The sequence below is a fragment of the Girardinichthys multiradiatus genome, chromosome 3, assembly GCF_021462225.1.
Source record: "Girardinichthys multiradiatus isolate DD_20200921_A chromosome 3, DD_fGirMul_XY1, whole genome shotgun sequence".
Lineage (NCBI taxonomy): Eukaryota > Metazoa > Chordata > Actinopteri > Cyprinodontiformes > Goodeidae > Girardinichthys > Girardinichthys multiradiatus.
In genome coordinates this window covers 47,711,402-47,730,537 of record NC_061796.1, presented here as the reverse complement: position 1 = coordinate 47,730,537, position 19,136 = coordinate 47,711,402, and the positions used below count along the sequence as shown (strand labels likewise).

Here is a 19,136-nt window from a genome sequence, read left to right as displayed (position 1 = left end):
GTCAGCAGATGAACATCTGCAATGTTTTACTTGGTTTTGCTTGTTGCTCATGTTCCATCTTTTTGCATTTTGAATGTTAATCTACAACCTTGTTACAGGTTATAAGCAGAGCATGGTGATTTTGATCATTAATGTTTCACACAGCTGTGAATGAATGACTTTCAGTCATCAGTCCCATCAGGCTGAATGCTTCGATTTCACAGCTGTCATGTTTTATGTCACATTTAGATGGTTTCCTTCTTCTCTTCTTGTGCTCACAGATTGTAAGAAGGTTCAAAAAGCTGATATTATCTTCCTGGTGGATGGCTCATCCAGCATAGGTAACCAATTTGGAAGCATGCAGATGTTTATGGAGTCTATAGTGAACCAGACCATAGTCAGCAGAAACTCTACACGTTTTGGAGCCATTCTTTACTCTGACGACCCTGAAATCAAGTTTTCTCTAAACAACTTTAACTCCAGAAGAGAAGTTCTTAATGCTATAAAGGCTCTGGTGCCACCATCAAAGAACACCTACACCGGCAAAGCTTTGAACTACGCGTTGCAGTTCTTTAATGAGGAACATGGTGGCCGGAGAAGACTTAACGTTCCTCAGATTCTCATGGTGATCACGGATGGTGAAGCCCAAGACCATAATCAGCTAGAAGGGTATACTAATCAACTGCGAGCAAAAAATATCACTGTCCTCAGTATCGGGGTACAGGATGCAAATATGAACGAGCTGCTGATAATGGCTGGAAGCAAAGAAAAAGTCTTCTTTGTGAAGGATTTTAAAAAGTTAGAGACACTGCACAAAAATTTGTCTCGTGTCATCTGCAACACCACCAAACCATGTAAGTATCTGTCTGTCTGTCTGTCTGTCTGTCTGTCTGTCTGTCTGTCTGTCTGTCTGTCTGTCTGTCTGTCTGTCTGCCTGCCTGCCTGCCTGCCTGCCTGCCTGCCTGCCTGCCTGCCTGCCTGCCTGCCTGCCTGCCTGTCTGCCTGCCTGCCTGCCTGCCTGCCTGCCTGCCTGCCTGTCTGTCTGCCTGCCTGCCTGCCTGCCTGCCTGCCTGCCTGTCTGTCTGTCTGTCTGTCTGCCTGCCTGCCTGCCTGCCTGTCTGTCTGTCTGTCTGTCTGTCTGTCTGTCTGTCTGTCTGTCTGTCTGTCTGTCTGTCTGTCTGTCTGTCTGTCTGTCTGCCTGCCTGTCTGTCTGTCTGTCTGTCTGTCTGTCTGTCTGCCTGCCTGCCTGTCTGTCTGCCTGTCTGTCTGTCTGTCTGCCTGTCTGTCTGTCTGTCTGTCTGTCTGTCTGTCTGTCTGTCTGTCTGCCTGCCTGTCTGTCTGTCTGTCTGTCTGTCTGTCTGTCTGTCTGCCTGCCTGCCTGTCTGTCTGCCTGTCTGTCTGTCTGTCTGCCTGTCTGTCTGTCTGTCTGCCTGCCTGTCTGTCTGTCTGTCTGTCTGTCTGTCTGTCTGCCTGCCTGCCTGTCTGTCTGCCTGTCTGTCTGTCTGCCTGCCTGTCTGTCTGTCTGTCTGTCTGTCTGTCTGTCTGTCTGTCTGCCTGCCTGCCTGTCTGTCTGTCTGTCTGTCTGTCTGTCTGTCTGTCTGTCTGTCTGCCTGTCTGCCTGCCTGCCTGCCTGCCTGCCTGCCTGCCTGCCTGCCTGCCTGCCTGCCTGCCTGCCTGCCTGCCTGCCTGCCTGCCTGCCTGCCTGCCTGTCTGTCTGTCTGTCTGTCTGCCTGCCTGCCTTCCTGACCTTTGGTGTTTCTTTGGCAGCCTGTGAGCAGATGGACGTGGTCTTTCTGTTGGATCGCTCCGGCAGCATCAACACAAGTAATTACCAGATCATGAAAAACTTCGCAGCAGAGGTAGTGAACAGCTTCCAGGTCGCTGAGAATCTTGTGCATTTTGGACTCGCACAGTTTAGTGAAGATCCCAAAGATGAGTTTTACCTCAATCAGCACTACAACCAAAAGATTATAGTGGATAAAATACTCCAGCTGTCATATAACGGTGGTGGCACCAAGCTCGGCAAGGCCCTGCATTTTGTAAAGAAGTACTTTAGCCCTTTGAGGGGCAGCCGTAGCGATGTGCCCCAGACGCTGGTGGTGCTCTCAGATGGTGATTCTCAGGACGATGTGGAGGATGCAGGCGATGACCTCAGGAGAAGTAGGATTGATGTTTTTGCTGTAGCGATTGGAAATGTCTTTGACGTCCAGCTCCTGCAGATTACTGGTGACCCACGGAAGATTATTAATGTTAATGTAGAGGACCTGCCAAGTTTCAAGAAGAAGGTGGTTGATGCTATCTGCAAGAAGTCTGATGAGTCTAAAGATGATCCTGATGTTGATCCTGATGTTGATCCTGGTAAGTCTGATGATTTAATTGATGAAATGTCTCTCTGTCCCATCAGAGGAATTTGTATTTAACTGCTGGAACTAAAGTTGCCTCCTTTTGTTTCCTTTAGATACAAACTGCACCATCGATATCGCCATAGGGTTTGATATTTCTGGAGGCAGAGCGTTCAGTGTGCCACTCTTCAGGCTTGTTAGTCCTCTCAAGGAAATCGTCCGTTCTGTAACTACAGTGAGCGACCTTTGTTGCTCTGCTTCGGTCCAAACCCGGATCTCCTTCAGCATCATAGATGTGGACGGTAGCTCCTTGTATGTTACAGACTTTGAGACTTACAATGAGGATGTACTGAGAAAAGTCTTGGACTTTTCATGGTCCCAGGCCACATTTTTCAACTCAGCCTTGCTGAAATATTTTAATGTCAAGTTCAAGTCCAAGTCCACCGCAAAGGTCAAGGTGAGCTTATATTTCTGTCAGCTCTGATAGCTGATTCTGAAATGCTGTGTAGACCAACTGCATGATATCTTGAAGACATTGTTGTAGTTTGCAGTAAATATAATGGATGTGATCTGTTTTAAAGGTATACAGGTGCATCTCAATACATTAAAACATCACTGCAAATAAAAAACATATGTTCTCTCCGACCCAATGATGGCGAAGACCCCTTACTGGACAGATTTCCAGCAGACAGTCACTGACTCCCTCCCCACAAGCAGCATAAGCAACAAAAATCTAAAACAAAAACAGTTGAAACTACACAGAGAGATGCATTCAGCCATGTTAACAGAAAGTTAAATGGAAGGAAAAAGTGTGGTAGAAAAAGGAGAAGCAGGAGGAATAACTGCAGATTCACCACACACAGACATATCCAGAACCTACAACCGTCACAGTCCTTCTGTTGAACCACTCCTGAACCAGAGAAAACTTCTCAACTGTCTGAACTGGGATGAGGAGAAACAGAACCGGACTATTGCTCAGTGGTTCAAATTCCTCTTTACAAATGACAGTATAGTCTGTATTTTATTTGGAGATCATGGCCTAGAATCCTTGTTGCTTGACCTGTACTTCCGTGATGATTTGGGGTGCCATGTCATCTGCTGGTTCTGGTCCGCTGGGTTTTCTGAAGTCCACAGTTAATGCAGCCATCTACCAGGACATTTTAGAGCGCCTCATGTTTCCTCCTGCTGACAAGCTCTATAGAGATGCTGCTTTCATTTTCCACCAGGACTTGGTACCGACCCACACTGCCAAAGGTACCAAAAGCTAGTCCAATCACCATGGTAACATCAATAAACTGGCCGGACCAGAACCCCACAGAGAATTTACGGAGTCAAGAGGAACATGAGACCCACCAGAACCAACAATGAAGATTACCTGAAGGCCGCTATCAAAGCAACCTGGGGTTCCTGAACACCTCAGAAGAACCACAGGCTGATCTCCTCCATGCCATGCCGCACTGATGCAGTGATTTATGCTAAATGAACCCAGACCGTGTGTTGAGGTCAAAAACTGTACAGAACCTGGACATGCTGTTCAGCAGAACCACATTTCTAGATTAAAATCCATTTTATTGGCCTGATTTAATATTTTATTTTCTGAGAAAATGATTGTTGGGTTTACATGAACTGGAAACCAGAATCATCACCATTAACAGAAATAATATAACGTTTCATCAGTCAGTCAGTCATTTTCTACCGCTTATTCCATAGTGGGTCACGGGGAAGCTGGTGCCTATCTCCAGCAGTCTATGGGCAAGAGGCAGGGTACACCCTGGACAGGTTGCCAGTCCATCGCAGGTCAACACATAAACAACCAAGCACACACTCATTCATACACCTAAGGGCAATTTAGAGAGACCAATTAACCTAACAGGCATGTCTTTGGACTGTGGGAGGAAGCCAGAGTACCCAGTGAGAACCCACACATGCACGGGGAGAACATGCAAACTCCACGCAGAAAGACCCCCGGCCGGGAATTGAACCCAGGACCTTCTTGCTGCAAGGCAACAGTGCTACCAACTGCGGCACCGTGCAGCAGAAATGATATAACGTTTCTTTATTCTCAAAATATTTTAATGATATTTTAGTTTATTGAGATGCACCTCATGTATTCTTTATCCAGGTTTATGGCCTGGTGAAGATTCTCAATAACACACACTTTAAACTATCTGATGTAATCTACACTTTCTATCAGATTCTGGTGATCTTCTCTGATGGACTGGATGACAATGTGATGAAACTGAAGCAGGAATCTGAGCTTCTAAGAACCTCTGGTAACACTGTCTCATATTTCTAGTTTTATTCTAACTTTGTAGAATATCTGAAGCAGCAGAGGTCTCTGTTGTCTTCTCCGTCACCTTAACTTTATCTGATTTTGAGTTAAAAACTGTGTAACGCGTAATGGCTGGTCCAGACTGGTTCCTTGACTGACTACCAGGCTTTTACTTCCAAATGGAGAACCCTTTCCTGTCAGAAACATCCTCATCAGTGGGTGTAGAGGAAGAAGAATGGGCTGATTTCAGAAGACGTTTGTTGAATGGATACATTGAGCTCCACAGATCAGATGTTTGAAGGGGCCAGCTGCAGGCTTCCATCATGTTAACTGAATGTTTCAACTTCTGTTGTTACAGTAACGAGAACCTATTTAAGCCTGAATGGTACTATTCAGGTTTTCAGTGTTTAACTCAGAGGTGGACAGTTCCAGTCCACGGTGGTGGGAGTCCTGCCATGTTTTAAATGTTGCCCTGTTCCAACACACCTGAATGATCTCTTCCATCCAAGCCAGGTTCTGGTCTGGATCCTGCTAAGGAAACATTAATTAAAGTCCAGTCTGTTTGAGCAGGGAAGCAACTAAAACAAGCATGACAATGAAGGACTGATATTCTTTTGGCGCCAGTCGTCAGTGAGCAAGGGATAGGGTCCACCTGGACAGGTGCCCAGTTCTTCTTAGGACAACACAAAGACACACCGGACGGACAACCGTACAAACACAATCATACCTGATCGACATTTAGAGCTAGCAGACATTTTCTTGGACTGTGGAAGGAAGCTGGAGTACCTGGAGAGAACCAACACATGCACATGAAGAACATATAGAATATCTGCAGACCAAGATTTGGACCTTCTTGCAGCAAGAAGGTCTGAATAAATCAATCATTTACATTTATCAAATATTAATGATGAGAAACTGTAGACCTGCTTCTGCTCTATATCATTTTTCATGGTTTACACTAGTTTGGCTCTTTAATTTTATTTAATTTTACTTAAGTTTTTGATATCAGGCCATAATAAGACCAGTTCATCAACTCTTTGAACCAGTTAAAAAACAACCTCAGATGAACATGACATCTTCAGCTCATTTAACACAAACTAACCTGGAACCAAAAGGCCTCATCCAAGGATTCAACAACATCCTGAATCACTGATGGCAGCCATAACTGCATTAAAAGGAACGATTGTTGTTCAAGCTTTGGTTGTTTATGGTCTGCAGGGGTCAGCACTCTGCTCACGGTGGCCTTGGAGGACACCCATGCCTCTGAGCTCCAGACGGTTGAGTTTGGACGAGGACACAACTACCAGGTTCCTCTGAGCATCAGCCTGCCGAGCATCAGCAGCACCATCCTGCAACACATTGTGAGTGACCATGCTAAAAGGCCTCAGAGCAGCAGCTTCTGAACCATTTTAAAGGCTGCTGAGGTAGCACCCAGACTTTGGTAGCCATCAAGTCCCTGTAGGTGATGCATAGTTAGCCTCAACAGACAAGTACCCACTTATCTGAGGTATTTAGGGGTTGGACAATGAAAGTGAAACACCTGGTTTTAGACCACAATAATTTATTAGTATGGTGTAGGGCCTCCTTTTGCGGTCAATACAGCATCAATTCGTCTTGGGAATGACATATACAAGTCCTGCACAGTCGTGTATATTGACCCTGTGGAGCTCCCGACGGACAGTTCTGGTGGAAACAGGAGAGTTGAGGTGCACATTTAATTCAGTCGTGATTTGGGCAGCCGTGGTTTTATATTTTTTGGATACAATCCGGGTTAGCACCCGAACATCCCTTTCAGACAGCTTCCTCTTGCGTCCACAGTTAATCCTGTTGGATGTGGTTCGTCCTTCTTGGTGGTATGCTGACATTACCCTGGATACCGTGGCTCTTGATACATCACAAAGACTTGATGCGCCAGCAAGACGTGCACCAACAATTTGTCCTCTTTTGAACTCTGGTATGTCACCCATAATGTTGTGTGCATTTCAATATTTTGAGCAAAACTGTGCTCTTACCCTGCTAATTGAACCTTCACACTCTGCTCTTACTGGTGCAATGTGCAATCAATGAAGACTGGCTACCAGGCTGGTCCAATTTAGCCATGAAACCTCCCCCACTAAAATGACAGGTGTTTCAGTTTCATTGTCCAACCCTTGTAGATCAGCAGCTTGTTGTCAGCTTATAAACTGATCGGTCGTAACATTATAACCACCTACAGAGGGTGCATCTTCCCTTCATCATGACGTTTAGAAGAAGGTTTAGAAGAAAGAAAGATGGTTTAGAGTGTTGGCTTAGATGAAGGAATGATGGGCTTAGCAATTAGGTCAGAGAATCTCCAAATCTTCAGTGGTGGTTGGTTGTTCCATGGTCTGCAGTGGTTAGTATCAGTCAGCAGTATTTATTGTAAGTCCAGCAGGTCCTGAAGCAGCAAAGTAGCCCTAGACCATCACACTACCACCACCGTGTTTCACTGAAGGTATTATGTTCTGAAATGCTGTGTTAGTTTTCCTCCAGATGCAATGGGATGCACACTTTCTAAAAAGGTCCAGTTGTGTCTCTTCAGTCCACAGAATATTTTCACAAAGGTCTTGAGGATCATCAAAATGTTTTTGGTGAATGTGAGACAGGTCTTTGTGTTCTATGGGGTCAGCATTGGCTGTGGCCTTGGAGCTTTCCCATGGATGCCATTTTGACCCAGTCACTCATTTTTATGAGTGAATCTGACCTCTGACCTTAACTGAGGCAGTGAGGCCTCTTGTTCTGGTTTCTTCTCCGACCTCCTGGATGAATGGATGAATCATCTAAAGGTGCTGCAGTACTTTTGTAGGCCAGCCATTCTTGGGAAGGTTCTTCACTGTGGTTCTCTAGAGACCCAAAGTCACTTCATTTCTCATCTGTTTTTTCATTTTTGTAGATCGGATACGATGTGCTGCTTTGTTGGGCCTTTTAGCCTACTTCATGTTGTCAGATAGGTTCTTTTTACGTGTTTTCTCTATTCTATAGGTATGGGTTAGGTTTAGGACCAGTAGAGAAACTGAACCGAAAATGTGTTTAATGACTTTTGACTCATGACTTAAACAGGTGGAGGGAATTATAGTTTCATTTAATGTCTTGTTGGTTTCGAGAACGTTTTTCTTAATAAATGAAATCACTTGAAAACTGCTGCTTGTATTTATACTGGTTATCATTGTTTGATATGAAGATTAGTTTGTGATGAAAATATTTAAAATAAATCGGTAGTATTTCCCAGTACTGTGAATGCCCCACTCGCTCTTCATCGGTTCTGTGAAACATTTTCCCACTGCTGATAAAAACAGGCTGGAAGCTCTTCAAGCTGGTACCTTCCATCATTAACAGACATTCTTGCATTGCTTTGTTGTGGACGACTTTAGATGGTGTTTTCATCTGTGTGTGGAACAAAAAGCAATACAATCCTTTACTGCACTTTTCTGGAAGAGATCTCCTCTAACATATTGCTGTCTAGACTCTTTGTACAGTACTGTGCAAAGGTTTTACGTTGCTAAGTGAACGAACCCAAACATAAAGCCAAAGTCATTCAAACCTATCTTCAGCGTAAAGAAGAACCAGATTTACTGGAAGTGATGGTCTGGCCCCACAGAGTCCTGATCTCAACTTCATGGAGTATGTCTGGGATTACATGAAGAGACAGAAGGATGTGAGAAAGCCTCCATCCACAGAAGATCTGTGGTTAGTTCTCCAAGATGTTTGGAATGTTGTGATTATGAATATGTATATATTATTTAATATTAATATTTTAATATTTTATCAAATAATATTCCGGTCTGTTAAGGGTTGTCCTGTGAATACCAGCCCAGTAAGGTGATGGTATTAGGACAGAATAGAAAGGTGTGAGACGAGCTCTGACATTATTGAACAGCATAAACTCTGCACATATATGGAATAAATTCACACAATTTCTTAAAATACAAGAATTTATTAACAAAAATAAGTCAACTCAAAGTCAAACATATTTCAATCAACAAACTCTTTACTTTGCTAAAATAATCCAACTAAACTACCAAGCAGAATGAAAGAATAATGAAGACTAATGGACTATGTACAATATAAACAAGTTGATTAAAGATGATTGATAATTATGACCAAAAGAGTGATGCAACATTACCATGCAATGTTTATGTTTGAGAACCAAGGATTATCTTGAAGAATCTGGAAATGAAGTTAAGTTAGTCTTGGAACCAACTTAGAAAATAATCAGCAACGTTTAGACAACCATTCACAATGTAAGATCAGATAAAATATTATTTTAATAAAATAATGTTTTAAATAATGATCTGCTGAATAAAACCAACCTTCTGGATGATCATTTCTCAATGGGGTCTCATTAGCTGCCTTTATTTATTAAAATAATATTATAAGAAACATTATTAAAGGAAATGGTGAAATATTTAAGGAAATATTTTGGAAAAGAGCCAAATCTTTCTGGAGAAATGGGGCTTAATGGTGTTTACTTAGTTATCAAATTTAGTAAAATAATGTTTAGGGACTATTATTTACTGGATTGAAAGCTAACAACCTTTCTGGGTAAATATTATTTAGCAACAAGCACGTGTTCTTAGCTGTTGGCAGTTAAAGCTAACAAAGAAGCTTATAGCTTATCATCAGAATCAAAAACATACCTTTCAAATACCGTTAATAAAAGGGTTAAAATGTATAAGCGTGGACGGCGTGTTATGGCCGATCTTCTGTTTAAAATCACCCTTTAAATAAAGTTTGTCTTAACTTTAATAAAAACACAAACACAGAACACACAAACTGAACAGATAATCTGCTAGCACTAAGATAGCTGAGTTTTCAACATAAACAAAACCAAACGTCATAAAACGAAAACTGTTTAAATTATTTCATTCTAAACTATTTCTCTCTGCCCAAAACACAACCTCTTACTTGAACCGTGCTGAGGAAAAGTTGTCCAGGGCGACGAAATTGAGAAAAACATCCACAGTGAACAAAGGGTTAACTGCAGCTAACCTCCGCACGTTACTGCTGTAACCATGGTGATGTGGTCCCGATGTCCTTCCTTCAGGCCTGGAAAACTGCTCCACTCGGCGTCGTAGAGACAGGGTCTCTGCTGGGAACTCTCTGGAACACAGTTTGCTTTTGTAGACCTCAGAGAGAAAAGTTAAGCAACGCTTGTACCTTAATTACCTCATTCATGAATGAATACCGGATACACAAACAGCAATTCATTCGTACTTAGTGCCTATGATCGATGATCTTATGACACTCTTGGATCCAGTTTGAAGAGTTATGTCTGTTTGCCAGCAAAGAGACATTAGCGCGCTGTGTCCCTCCGTCCAGTTCCTCTGGGGACCTGCGTGGAAGAGGTCAGTTTGTTGCCATAGCGGGGTTTTTTATTCGGACAGTGACGTCACGGGAAGTCTGCTGTTATTCCCTGTTCCTGGCTGTGCTGGAAGTAGGTTAACGCGATTTATTTTGAAAGTTCCAGAAAAGTTTGTACTGGCATTTCATTTTGTAACCATGGCTGGGGTCCCAACATGAACAACCTACCAGCTGAGTTCTTTCAAAAACTGTGTCCAAGTCTACCTAGAAGAGTCGATGCTGTTTTGAAGGACAAGGGTGGTCACACCAAACCATTGATTTGATTTAGATTTCTCTTTTGTTCATTCACTGCATTTTGTTGATTGATGAAAATAAATGATTAAAACTTCCATTTTTGAAAGCATTCTTTGTTTACAGCATTTTTCACACCTGTCTAAAACGATGCTGTTTGTTGGTGTCACCACCCTAAATGCCAACCTGTCTTTTCTAGTTAAAATTATCTAAAGTTTACAGTATTTAAAACCAGGAAACTGGTTTAAACAGAACAGGATGAGAGATATTTTTGTTGGATCAGGGTTGTTTTCATGGATTTGTTTATATTTAATGGAAAGATCTGACTGTTTTTTTGTGACTTCTTGCAGAACTCTGTAGCAGATCGAGTGTGCTGCAATGTTTCGTGTAAATGCTCAGGACCTCCAGGCCCTCGTGGTCTTCCTGGGCCACCGGGAGTAAAGGTGAGAGAAAATTTGTTTTTAAGTCTTCAGGACCATAGGAATGTCCCGATCACATCTTGTCGGGTGAAGCATTTTATGGAGGATGAAGCAGAGTGAGGGAAAGTGGTCATTATGTCCTCCAGCAGACCAATCCTGTAGCAGCTTAGCTACAGAGATAGCTTACTGTCCAATCAGTTGAAGATGGAAAGATTGTACCAATGTTTGCACCTGTATCTCAGGAGGAACATGTAGAGTTTTCCACTTAGATTTCTTCTTTTTAGCTGTAATCAGATAATCACAGCTGAAATTTCTGCCTCTGAGAGTCTGTGTGTTTTATTAATAGGGCTTGCCTGGTCAGACGGGTCATCTGGGCTTTCCTGGAGATGAAGGGTCTCATGTAAGTGCTTCTATATCTGGTTTACCAACTCAGTGTCACAGAGGGAATGAAGCTTCTGGAGCCTCACACATCTAAATCTGCTCATATACAGATGTTGCTTTTAAGGTCATTTTATTCAACTCTATGAGATGTGGTGCGGAGTAACAAACAGCACAGTTATTCTTAAAACCTGCTGTTTAGTTTTAAGTAAGTAAGTAAAATGTATTTGTATAGCACATTTTTGCAGACAGGATGTCACAAAGTGCTTCACAACAGAAGAAGGCAGTAAACAGTACAGAATAAAAACACAGTACAATCATAAATGTGTATCATAAGCTCAAGTCTAACTAAAAGATTCTTGATATAAAAATGTCTTTAGCTGCTTTTTAAAATCATCCACTGAGTCCAAACTTTGCAGCAAGTAGGCAGAGCTTTCCACAGCCTGGAAAGAGTGGTCGGTCGTCTCGAGTTCTGAAACGGGTGGGGAATTATTAAAAGATTTTGATTTGATGACCTTAAACTGTGACAGGAGTTATATATTTGTATCAAATCAGAAATGTATAAAGGAGCCTCACCGTGTAAAGCTCTGAAAGTTAAAACTAGAATTTTAAAATGAAATCTCAATCTAATAGGCAGGCAGTGCAGCGACTTTAAAACAGGGGTTGCAGCAGAGTTTTGGACAACCTGACGATGGGCAAGGCCCTTCTTATTAAAACGAGAAAACACATCACAATAATCCAGTCGTGTAGAGACAAAAGCATGTATTATTATCTCTAGTTCAATTGGGGAAGCTATAGATCTAAGTTTGGAGATATTTCTCAATTGGAAAAAGCAGGTCTTTACAATTTGTTTTAAATGATGTTCCAAGGAGAGGGCTTGATCAAAAATGACACCTAAATTCCTGAGGCTTCTTTTTGTGAGAGTGTTAGATTACCCAATTGTTGTTTCATGTCAGACATAGCACTGTCCAGTGCAACAATCAGGGTCTCTGTTTTTTCTGAGTTTAGCTGTAAGTAGTTATTGTTTAACCACTACTTAATGTTTGTTAAGCAGCCGATCAAAGAAGACAGTTTGTGAGCCTCAGTAGGCTTAAAGGAGCAGTACAGCTGAATGTCATCGGCAAAAAGATGATAAGAAACATCATTAAACTTTTGAATTATCTGACCTAAGGGAATAATGTAAAGTAAAAACAGAATAGGTCCCAGCATGGAGCCCAGGGGAACTCCACATAGCAGTTCAGTAGATTCTGACATAATGTGGTTTGCTAACACACTAAATGTCCAACCAGATATGTTGAATGAGGACCACTTTAGAAGAGACCCAGACATCCCTCAGTCTGTTTATCAGGAGATTATGATTAACTGTGTCAAAAGCTGAGGAGAAGTCTAATAAGACCAAAACTGTGTATTTACCGGAGTCTGCTGACATCAGAATGTCACTGGTAACTCTAAGTAGTTACCAGTAGTTAGTAGAGCAAGTGTACCGGAGTCAAATTCCTTGTTTGTATGTACGAACTTGGCAATAAAGCTGATTGATTCTGATTCTGAAGTAGTGCTGTTTCAGTCGAATGCATTTTACAAAAACTAGATTGGAAACGGTCATAGATGTTGTTTGTTTCCAAGTAGGTTGTAAGTTGGACAGCAACTGGCTTCTCAATAAGCTTTGACATAAAAGTAAGTTTAGAAATTGGCTTATAATTTTTATGTAGTGTTGGATCCAAATTAGGTTTTTTAAGCTTTGGTTCCACAATAGCAGGTTTAAAAAAGCTGCGGACGACTCCAGTCAGGAAGGAAACATTAAACAAGTTTACAACCCAAGGACCAATTTAGTCAAAGACCCTAATAAAAAGCTTGGTGGGGAGAACATCTGAGGGGCTGGAAGAGGGCTTCATTTTATCCAAAAGTGCCGCCATATCATCAAATGTGACGGTGTGAAAGTACATCAAGAATAATTACGTGGTGCCTCGACAGCACAACAAGCTGGCTTTGGGGAGAGTTTGGAGTTTATTTCCTTATTTTTATCAACAAAAAAATTTAAGAAATTTGTTGCTTTCTGCTTTTAAGTGCAGATTTACTGATACAGCAGCAGGAGACACAATAGCTCTAATAGTATCAAACAAAACTTTGGGTTTTCTCTTATTTGTTGATATGAGTCTAGAAAAATATTCAGCTCTGGCCTTTTTCATAATTTCATTTAAGGAGGAAATTAGATCTCTAAAGCCTGTGTACTTCAAGTTTAGATTTCTTCCATAATCGCTCAACTTTGCAGCACATTCTCCTTAAGTTTAAAATTGGCTCATATATCCAGTGGCGTACCTTTTTCTGAGAGATAGCACTGGTTTTAATAGGTGCTACTTGATCCAAGATGGAGGAGCATTCTTTGTTAAAGCGCTGGAAGAGTATTTACGTCAATTCCATCAGGGATCAGAGAATTTTTACTCTATTAATTAAACTATTTTTAATAGTTTTAATCAACCATTCTTAGTCTGGTGCTGAAATCTGAAGGTTTGGAAACTTTTCCAGCAGGAACTGTTGGTCATTATTTATTCTGCAGTTTGACGGCTCACCTTGTTTGGCTGTTGCAGGGGGGTCGAGGGCCATCTGGACCAAATGGAATTCAGGGCATCCAGGGATGTCCCGGAACCAGAGGACGGAAGGTACTGCACATCTCGTGATGCAAGTGGAGATAAAAACAGCAGCTATCCTGAACTCTCGGTTGCATTCAGTGCCTAATTGTACAGCCTTGGTAAAGTATTCACACCCTTTGTCGAATTAGACAAACGTTTTATCTGATGGACCAACACAAAGTAGTGCACACTTTTTAAGTGGATGGAATCAGAGAGAATTAATCATACAAGCGGTCAAGAAGTCAAGGGTAACTCTGGAGGAGCTGGAGAGATCCACGGCTTGGACGGGAAAATCTGTCCACTGTAAAACGTATTGGCTCTTTGCAAATCTGACACTTTATGGAGGAGTGGCAAGAAGAAAGCCAGAGGAGGTTACATGTGTGTTACACGTGGAAGAAGGTGCTCTGATCAGAGGAGACCAAAACTGAACTTCTTGGTCTATCTGCAAAACACTTTGTGTAGCGGAAACACTGTGCTTCACCTTGAAATCCTCAAATCAAGACATGGAAGTGGCAGCATGATGCTGTGGACAGGGAAGCTGTTCAGAGTTGATAGGAAGAAGGATGGAGCTAAATCCACGACAATCCTGGTAGAAAACCTGAAACTGCAGAAGACCTGAGACCACTTGAAGGTTCACCTTCCGGCAGGACAACCACCCTAAACATACAGCCAGAGATATTATGAAGGGTTTAGATCAAAGCAGATTCAAGTGTTAAAACGGCCTAGTCAAAGTCAGGACCTAAATCCAAATGAGAATCTGTGGTATGACACGAAAACTGATGTTCTCATATGTTCTTTATCCAATCTGACTGAGCTTGAGCTGTTTAGAGAACAATGGCCAAAGATTTTGATCTCCAGATGAGACAAACCTGAAAGACCTGCAGCTGGACCCGTAGCCAAAGATGGTTCCAACAAGCACAGACTGTTGGTGGCTGAGTACAAATGCACAGCACACATTTCAAAATTTTACTTTAAAAATACGAGTCATTTACCTTCCACTGCAGTTATTTTTACTTTGTGTTGATCTATCACATAAAATCCCTACTAAATGTATTGTTTATGGGGTGTAAATACTTTTTAAAGGGACTGTCTTCTCTAAAGTAGCAGCAGTAAAGCATCCTTGTTGCTCCTATTGATGCTGTTTCTGCCTTGAAGACCAAACCATGATAGTTTCAGGTGTAATTTTGTTCTACTGGAATGTGGTTGTCCCTGGAGAAGATGTGGTCCTGAAGGCAACAGATGAAATCTCTGCTGGATTTTCCTGCATTAAGGCCCCCATCACAGAAGAGCCCATACCATGATGTAGCCTCCTACCATCACAGAGCCTGACTACAGGGTGGATGCAGCTGCAGCAAATGAAGGCGATGATTGAACTCTTCCTCCAAAGTTTTACAAAGGAAATATTTCCAGTGTTACTATGCTTTACCTTTAGAAATATGTATTTATATTTATTCAGAGTGTTTAGTGGCATTGAATTCTTGAGGCAGTGTGAGATAGAGGTAAGTTTGTGCAGCTGCTCCCAGGTTTCCTCTATTTATTCATTTCATAAATGAGCGAGCATCATTCTAACCGTTTTGTTGTTTCCTTGGCAGGGATCTCATGGCTTCTCGGGCAACAAGGTGAGTCGCTGAAGTCAGCTGGAATGTACAGTTTCAAACGAACCAAAACAAGTGATCCATGTAACGCTTATAATAAGAAATCACTGAATACCTGGAGAGTTTTGGAGGGAAGCTGTAAATTGGTGTTGGCTGACTCTCTTTTCGCCGCTGCAGGGTGAGGATGGACAGAAGGCACTGGACGGAGTGGATGGAGAGCAGGTAGGAACATCCAAGCTTCAGTTTCAAGGGGTTTATCTATAAATTCAAAGTTGATTTATTTCTTAATTCATAAAGTTAATTTATTTTGGTTATTAAAGAAAACAAATGTAGACATGCATTAAAAACACACAGTGACATATTTCACACTTCATATCGGTACTTTTTAACAGACCGATTCACCACATATTTTTCTGCAGGTTAAACTTTCTGTGTTCTAAATCCTAGTTTTTTATTAAAAAGTGGCGCAGGTATAGGTGCAGGCGCAGCAGTCCAAAGCCAATCTGTGACAGTGACCTTGAGCTAATTGCTGCCGCCCCGTGGTACCAGTAACCCGCTGTAGCTTGTACACTAAACCGGGTACTGGCCTCGCAATAGAGAGCTTCTCTTGTTCCCGCCACCTTGTGGAAGCAGCGGCTCATTGCAGTGAGATGGAGTAAAGATGAAACCATTTTTATTTGAGCTCGGTGAATTCTCACTCTGTTTTAAGCTTCAAGAATGGGTGAAAACCTTTCCCCACAGGGATCAGTCTCCATCCCGTCCTATGACCCAGTAGAAGTGTGTGTTGGTGCGTTTGTTTGCAGGCACTTTATCTGAAGTCTGAGAAAAATTATCCGGAGCTACTCGTTGAATCAAATTTTAAATCTATTATTGATCCACCTAATCTATATTTACAGCTTTTTACTGACAGAAAACACAAATAATAACCTGGACCAAGTAAAAAATGTGCTAGAATTTAGAGCTCTAGGTAGAAGACTTTATGAACTTTCAGCAACTTATCAACCAATTCAAGTTCTAAGAGCTCTAAGACCTTTTCAGACCTTTCTTCAACTCTGTTAGGAAAACCCTCCTTGTCTTTTCTGATATCTAAATCTCAAAGGCATGGGGACCAGGAGCCAGGAGGTGCAGCTCCATTCCAGGAGTCTTCTGTGCAACCTTAAATCTCATTGGCCAATAACATAAACAGTCCCACCTGTGGCAGAAGACATCAGGCTCTCTGTCGTCTTTGGTCTCTTGCTGGCAGCGTGCTCCAGTACCTCACACAGGTTTTTGAGGCTGCCTGCTGGTCTGATGCCTCTATCAGTGATTGGACAGATCTCTCCTGAATGCAAAGCACAGAAGGTCTCTCTCTCCTCTGGATATCAGGAGATGATCCAAGCCAACATGATCTGATTGATTACGAGGAAGGAACAGATCAGAAAGTCTCACAGAGGGCTCGTTCTTGTTGAAACCTGGAGCTCTGACAACACACTGGTGTGTTTCTAAGCTTGTCAGCTAGAAAAGTCCCTTTGATGTCAGGAAGTAAAAGCTTCAACGTTTCCTAAAATCACGATCACACATTCTGAATTTCCTCATGTCTTCCTCAAGTGATTCTGTTGCAAAAACACAATAATCTGAAGATGAGGCTGTGCAGGACCTGAAAGGGGAATAATGTCACATGCTGGGGGCCCTCTGTAGAGGCTTCAGCAGTGGAGGTTTCCTGTCAGGACTGATCTCCATTTAAACCAAACTCCTTCTGTAGAGTCAGAATCAAACTGTTGATGTGAAGCTTCAGGAGCAAGCAGGAGGTCTTTCAGTCTTGTAGTGAGCTGTGTTGCTTTTCTGTTCACAGGGACTGACAGGAGTAAATGGGATGAAAGGACAGAAAGGAGATCTTGGAAGCCCGGTAAAAACCCAAAACACCTAAATGTTTTTCTTCTCCTACATCTTTCTCTTTTATGCAGCTGCAATATCAGACCAGAATCATCTCTGACTTCAGGTTGATTCTGAGAAGCCTTCCTCTCCACAAACAAGACTTTAAAATAAGACTGTCTTTGTCTCGCTCCTGAACTGAGACCCAGCCATAGAGCTCGCCACATTATTGACCTGACAGACTAACCTCTCACCCTAAGGGTATCCCAGGGACCAGAGGCGAGGCAGGACTGAAAGGAGACCGAGGCCTGAAAGGAGATCCAGTAAGTTTTACATCTGTCTTGTCTTAATGGTGATAAAAATGAGGCAATGCTCATAACTCCTCACCCTCCCACTCCTGGATTTAACATGTTAGTTTTATCAGCCTGTATCACCAGCCGTCCAATCCGGTCACAGCAGAAAGCCAGAGGTTTGCTCTCCATTGGTGGGAAACGATCCTGTGCCACAAGCAGGTCAGAGTAGATTTTAAAGCTCAGAGTCAAACAGTGTCGTCATAGAAACATTAAACCAGCAAGTAAGACTCCACATCATGACTATCACTGCAAGACTGCACAAACAGAAAGAATAAGTAGACGTTTCTATTCATTCTGCAGGAAAACAAACACATGAACAAGGAGAACATGCAAACTGCTTCTTGGTGTGAGGCAGCAGTGCCAACCACAGCCCCACCGTGCTGCTCTGGTTCTTCTTAGTGATGAGATGCTAAACAATCCTAAACAGGAGGACAGCAACCTGTTATTGGCTCACAGTTTTCTGAGATGCAGTCAGTGGATTTACTGACAGAATCTGTTCACATGGAAACAGATTGAACCACCTGAGAACAAACAGCTGCAAGAAGACAGCTGATGAATTGTAAAAGTAATGAATGGAAGAAAAACCTGAAATATAAGCAAACACAAAACTTCAACAATATTACATTTATAATCGTGCTCCCTGGCATTAAAGAAGGGTTTCCAGATCTTCTCAAACTTCTCTCTTTAGAAGGTCTATCTTTCCAAAACAACCTACCTCCATTATCCTCTTATTATCCATCAGTTGATATACCAGTGCTGGCCGCTTTATTAGCTACACCTGTTTAACCGCTTGTTAACACAAACAGGTAATCGACCAATCACGTGGCAGCAGCATTTTGGTGTCTAGATTTGGTAAAGACGACAGGCTGAAGGTCAAAGCAAGCATCAGAATGGTGACCTTTTAAAAGCCGTGTAGTTGTTAGCATCAGGCCGCCTGGTGATTCAGAACCTACTGATCTACTGGGATTTTCACTCAGAACCATCCCTTGGGTTTACATAGGATGATCTAAAAAGGAGGAAATACCCAGATAGCAGCAGCTGTGTGGATGCAAAGGTCTTCTTAAGGTCAGAAGTCAGACGAGAATAAGCAGACAAAACCAGGTGATGATAAGAACCATACCATCTCTGAATGCTCCACATGAAGAGGATGAGTTACAGCACCGGGTGCCGGGTCTGTCAGCTGACAACAGGAAACTGAAGCCAAAATTCACACAGATTTACTCAAAACTGGACAACAGTTTGAACAAATGTTTCCTTGTCTGAAGCATCTTGATTTCAGATGCAGCCAGGAGATGGTTAGGTCAACAACATGAAAGCAGTGATCCATCCTGCCTTGTAACAATGGTTCAGGTTGGTGTGGGTTAGGGGTTATTCTCTCGGCCCAGTTTGGGCTGTTTGGTACGTGGAATGAGGACGATCAGTGAGAGCAGGTTCTCATGGATCCTGCAGCAACCTCGTTGTTTCACTGATTGCTTCATTCATCATCATCAGTTATATTTATCTGCCTGTGTTTGGATAGTATAACATCTTTCAGCTGTAAGTATTTACAACCCAATATGTGATTGAAACTGAACTTTACATGATCCCAGAAGCTGAGATTGTTGAATCCTCTCAGGACAAATCTGACTGTCTGGAGAAGGCTGCACCTCGCTGCATAGCACTGAAGACTTTAAAGGGGATTTTAGCTCGAATAAGCCTGAATGCTGATAT

General features: G+C 42.3%; 1 protein-coding gene across 1 annotated transcript in view; it reads left to right on the top strand.

Annotated features, from left to right (window-relative positions):
• LOC124866382 (collagen alpha-6(VI) chain-like) overlaps positions 1-19,136 on the top strand; it is a 62,486-nt gene that overhangs the window by 20,210 nt on the left and 23,140 nt on the right. Inside the window, exons 8-19 of the mRNA XM_047362135.1 lie at positions 261-833; positions 1,747-2,337; positions 2,438-2,778; positions 4,516-4,594; positions 5,812-5,954; positions 10,554-10,646; positions 10,969-11,022; positions 13,586-13,657; positions 15,220-15,246; positions 15,400-15,444; positions 17,054-17,107; positions 17,334-17,396. Of these exons, the coding sequence (XP_047218091.1) occupies positions 261-833; positions 1,747-2,337; positions 2,438-2,778; positions 4,516-4,594; positions 5,812-5,954; positions 10,554-10,646; positions 10,969-11,022; positions 13,586-13,657; positions 15,220-15,246; positions 15,400-15,444; positions 17,054-17,107; positions 17,334-17,396 (2,135 nt within the window). The remainder of the gene's footprint in view (positions 1-260; positions 834-1,746; positions 2,338-2,437; positions 2,779-4,515; positions 4,595-5,811; positions 5,955-10,553; positions 10,647-10,968; positions 11,023-13,585; positions 13,658-15,219; positions 15,247-15,399; positions 15,445-17,053; positions 17,108-17,333; positions 17,397-19,136) is intronic.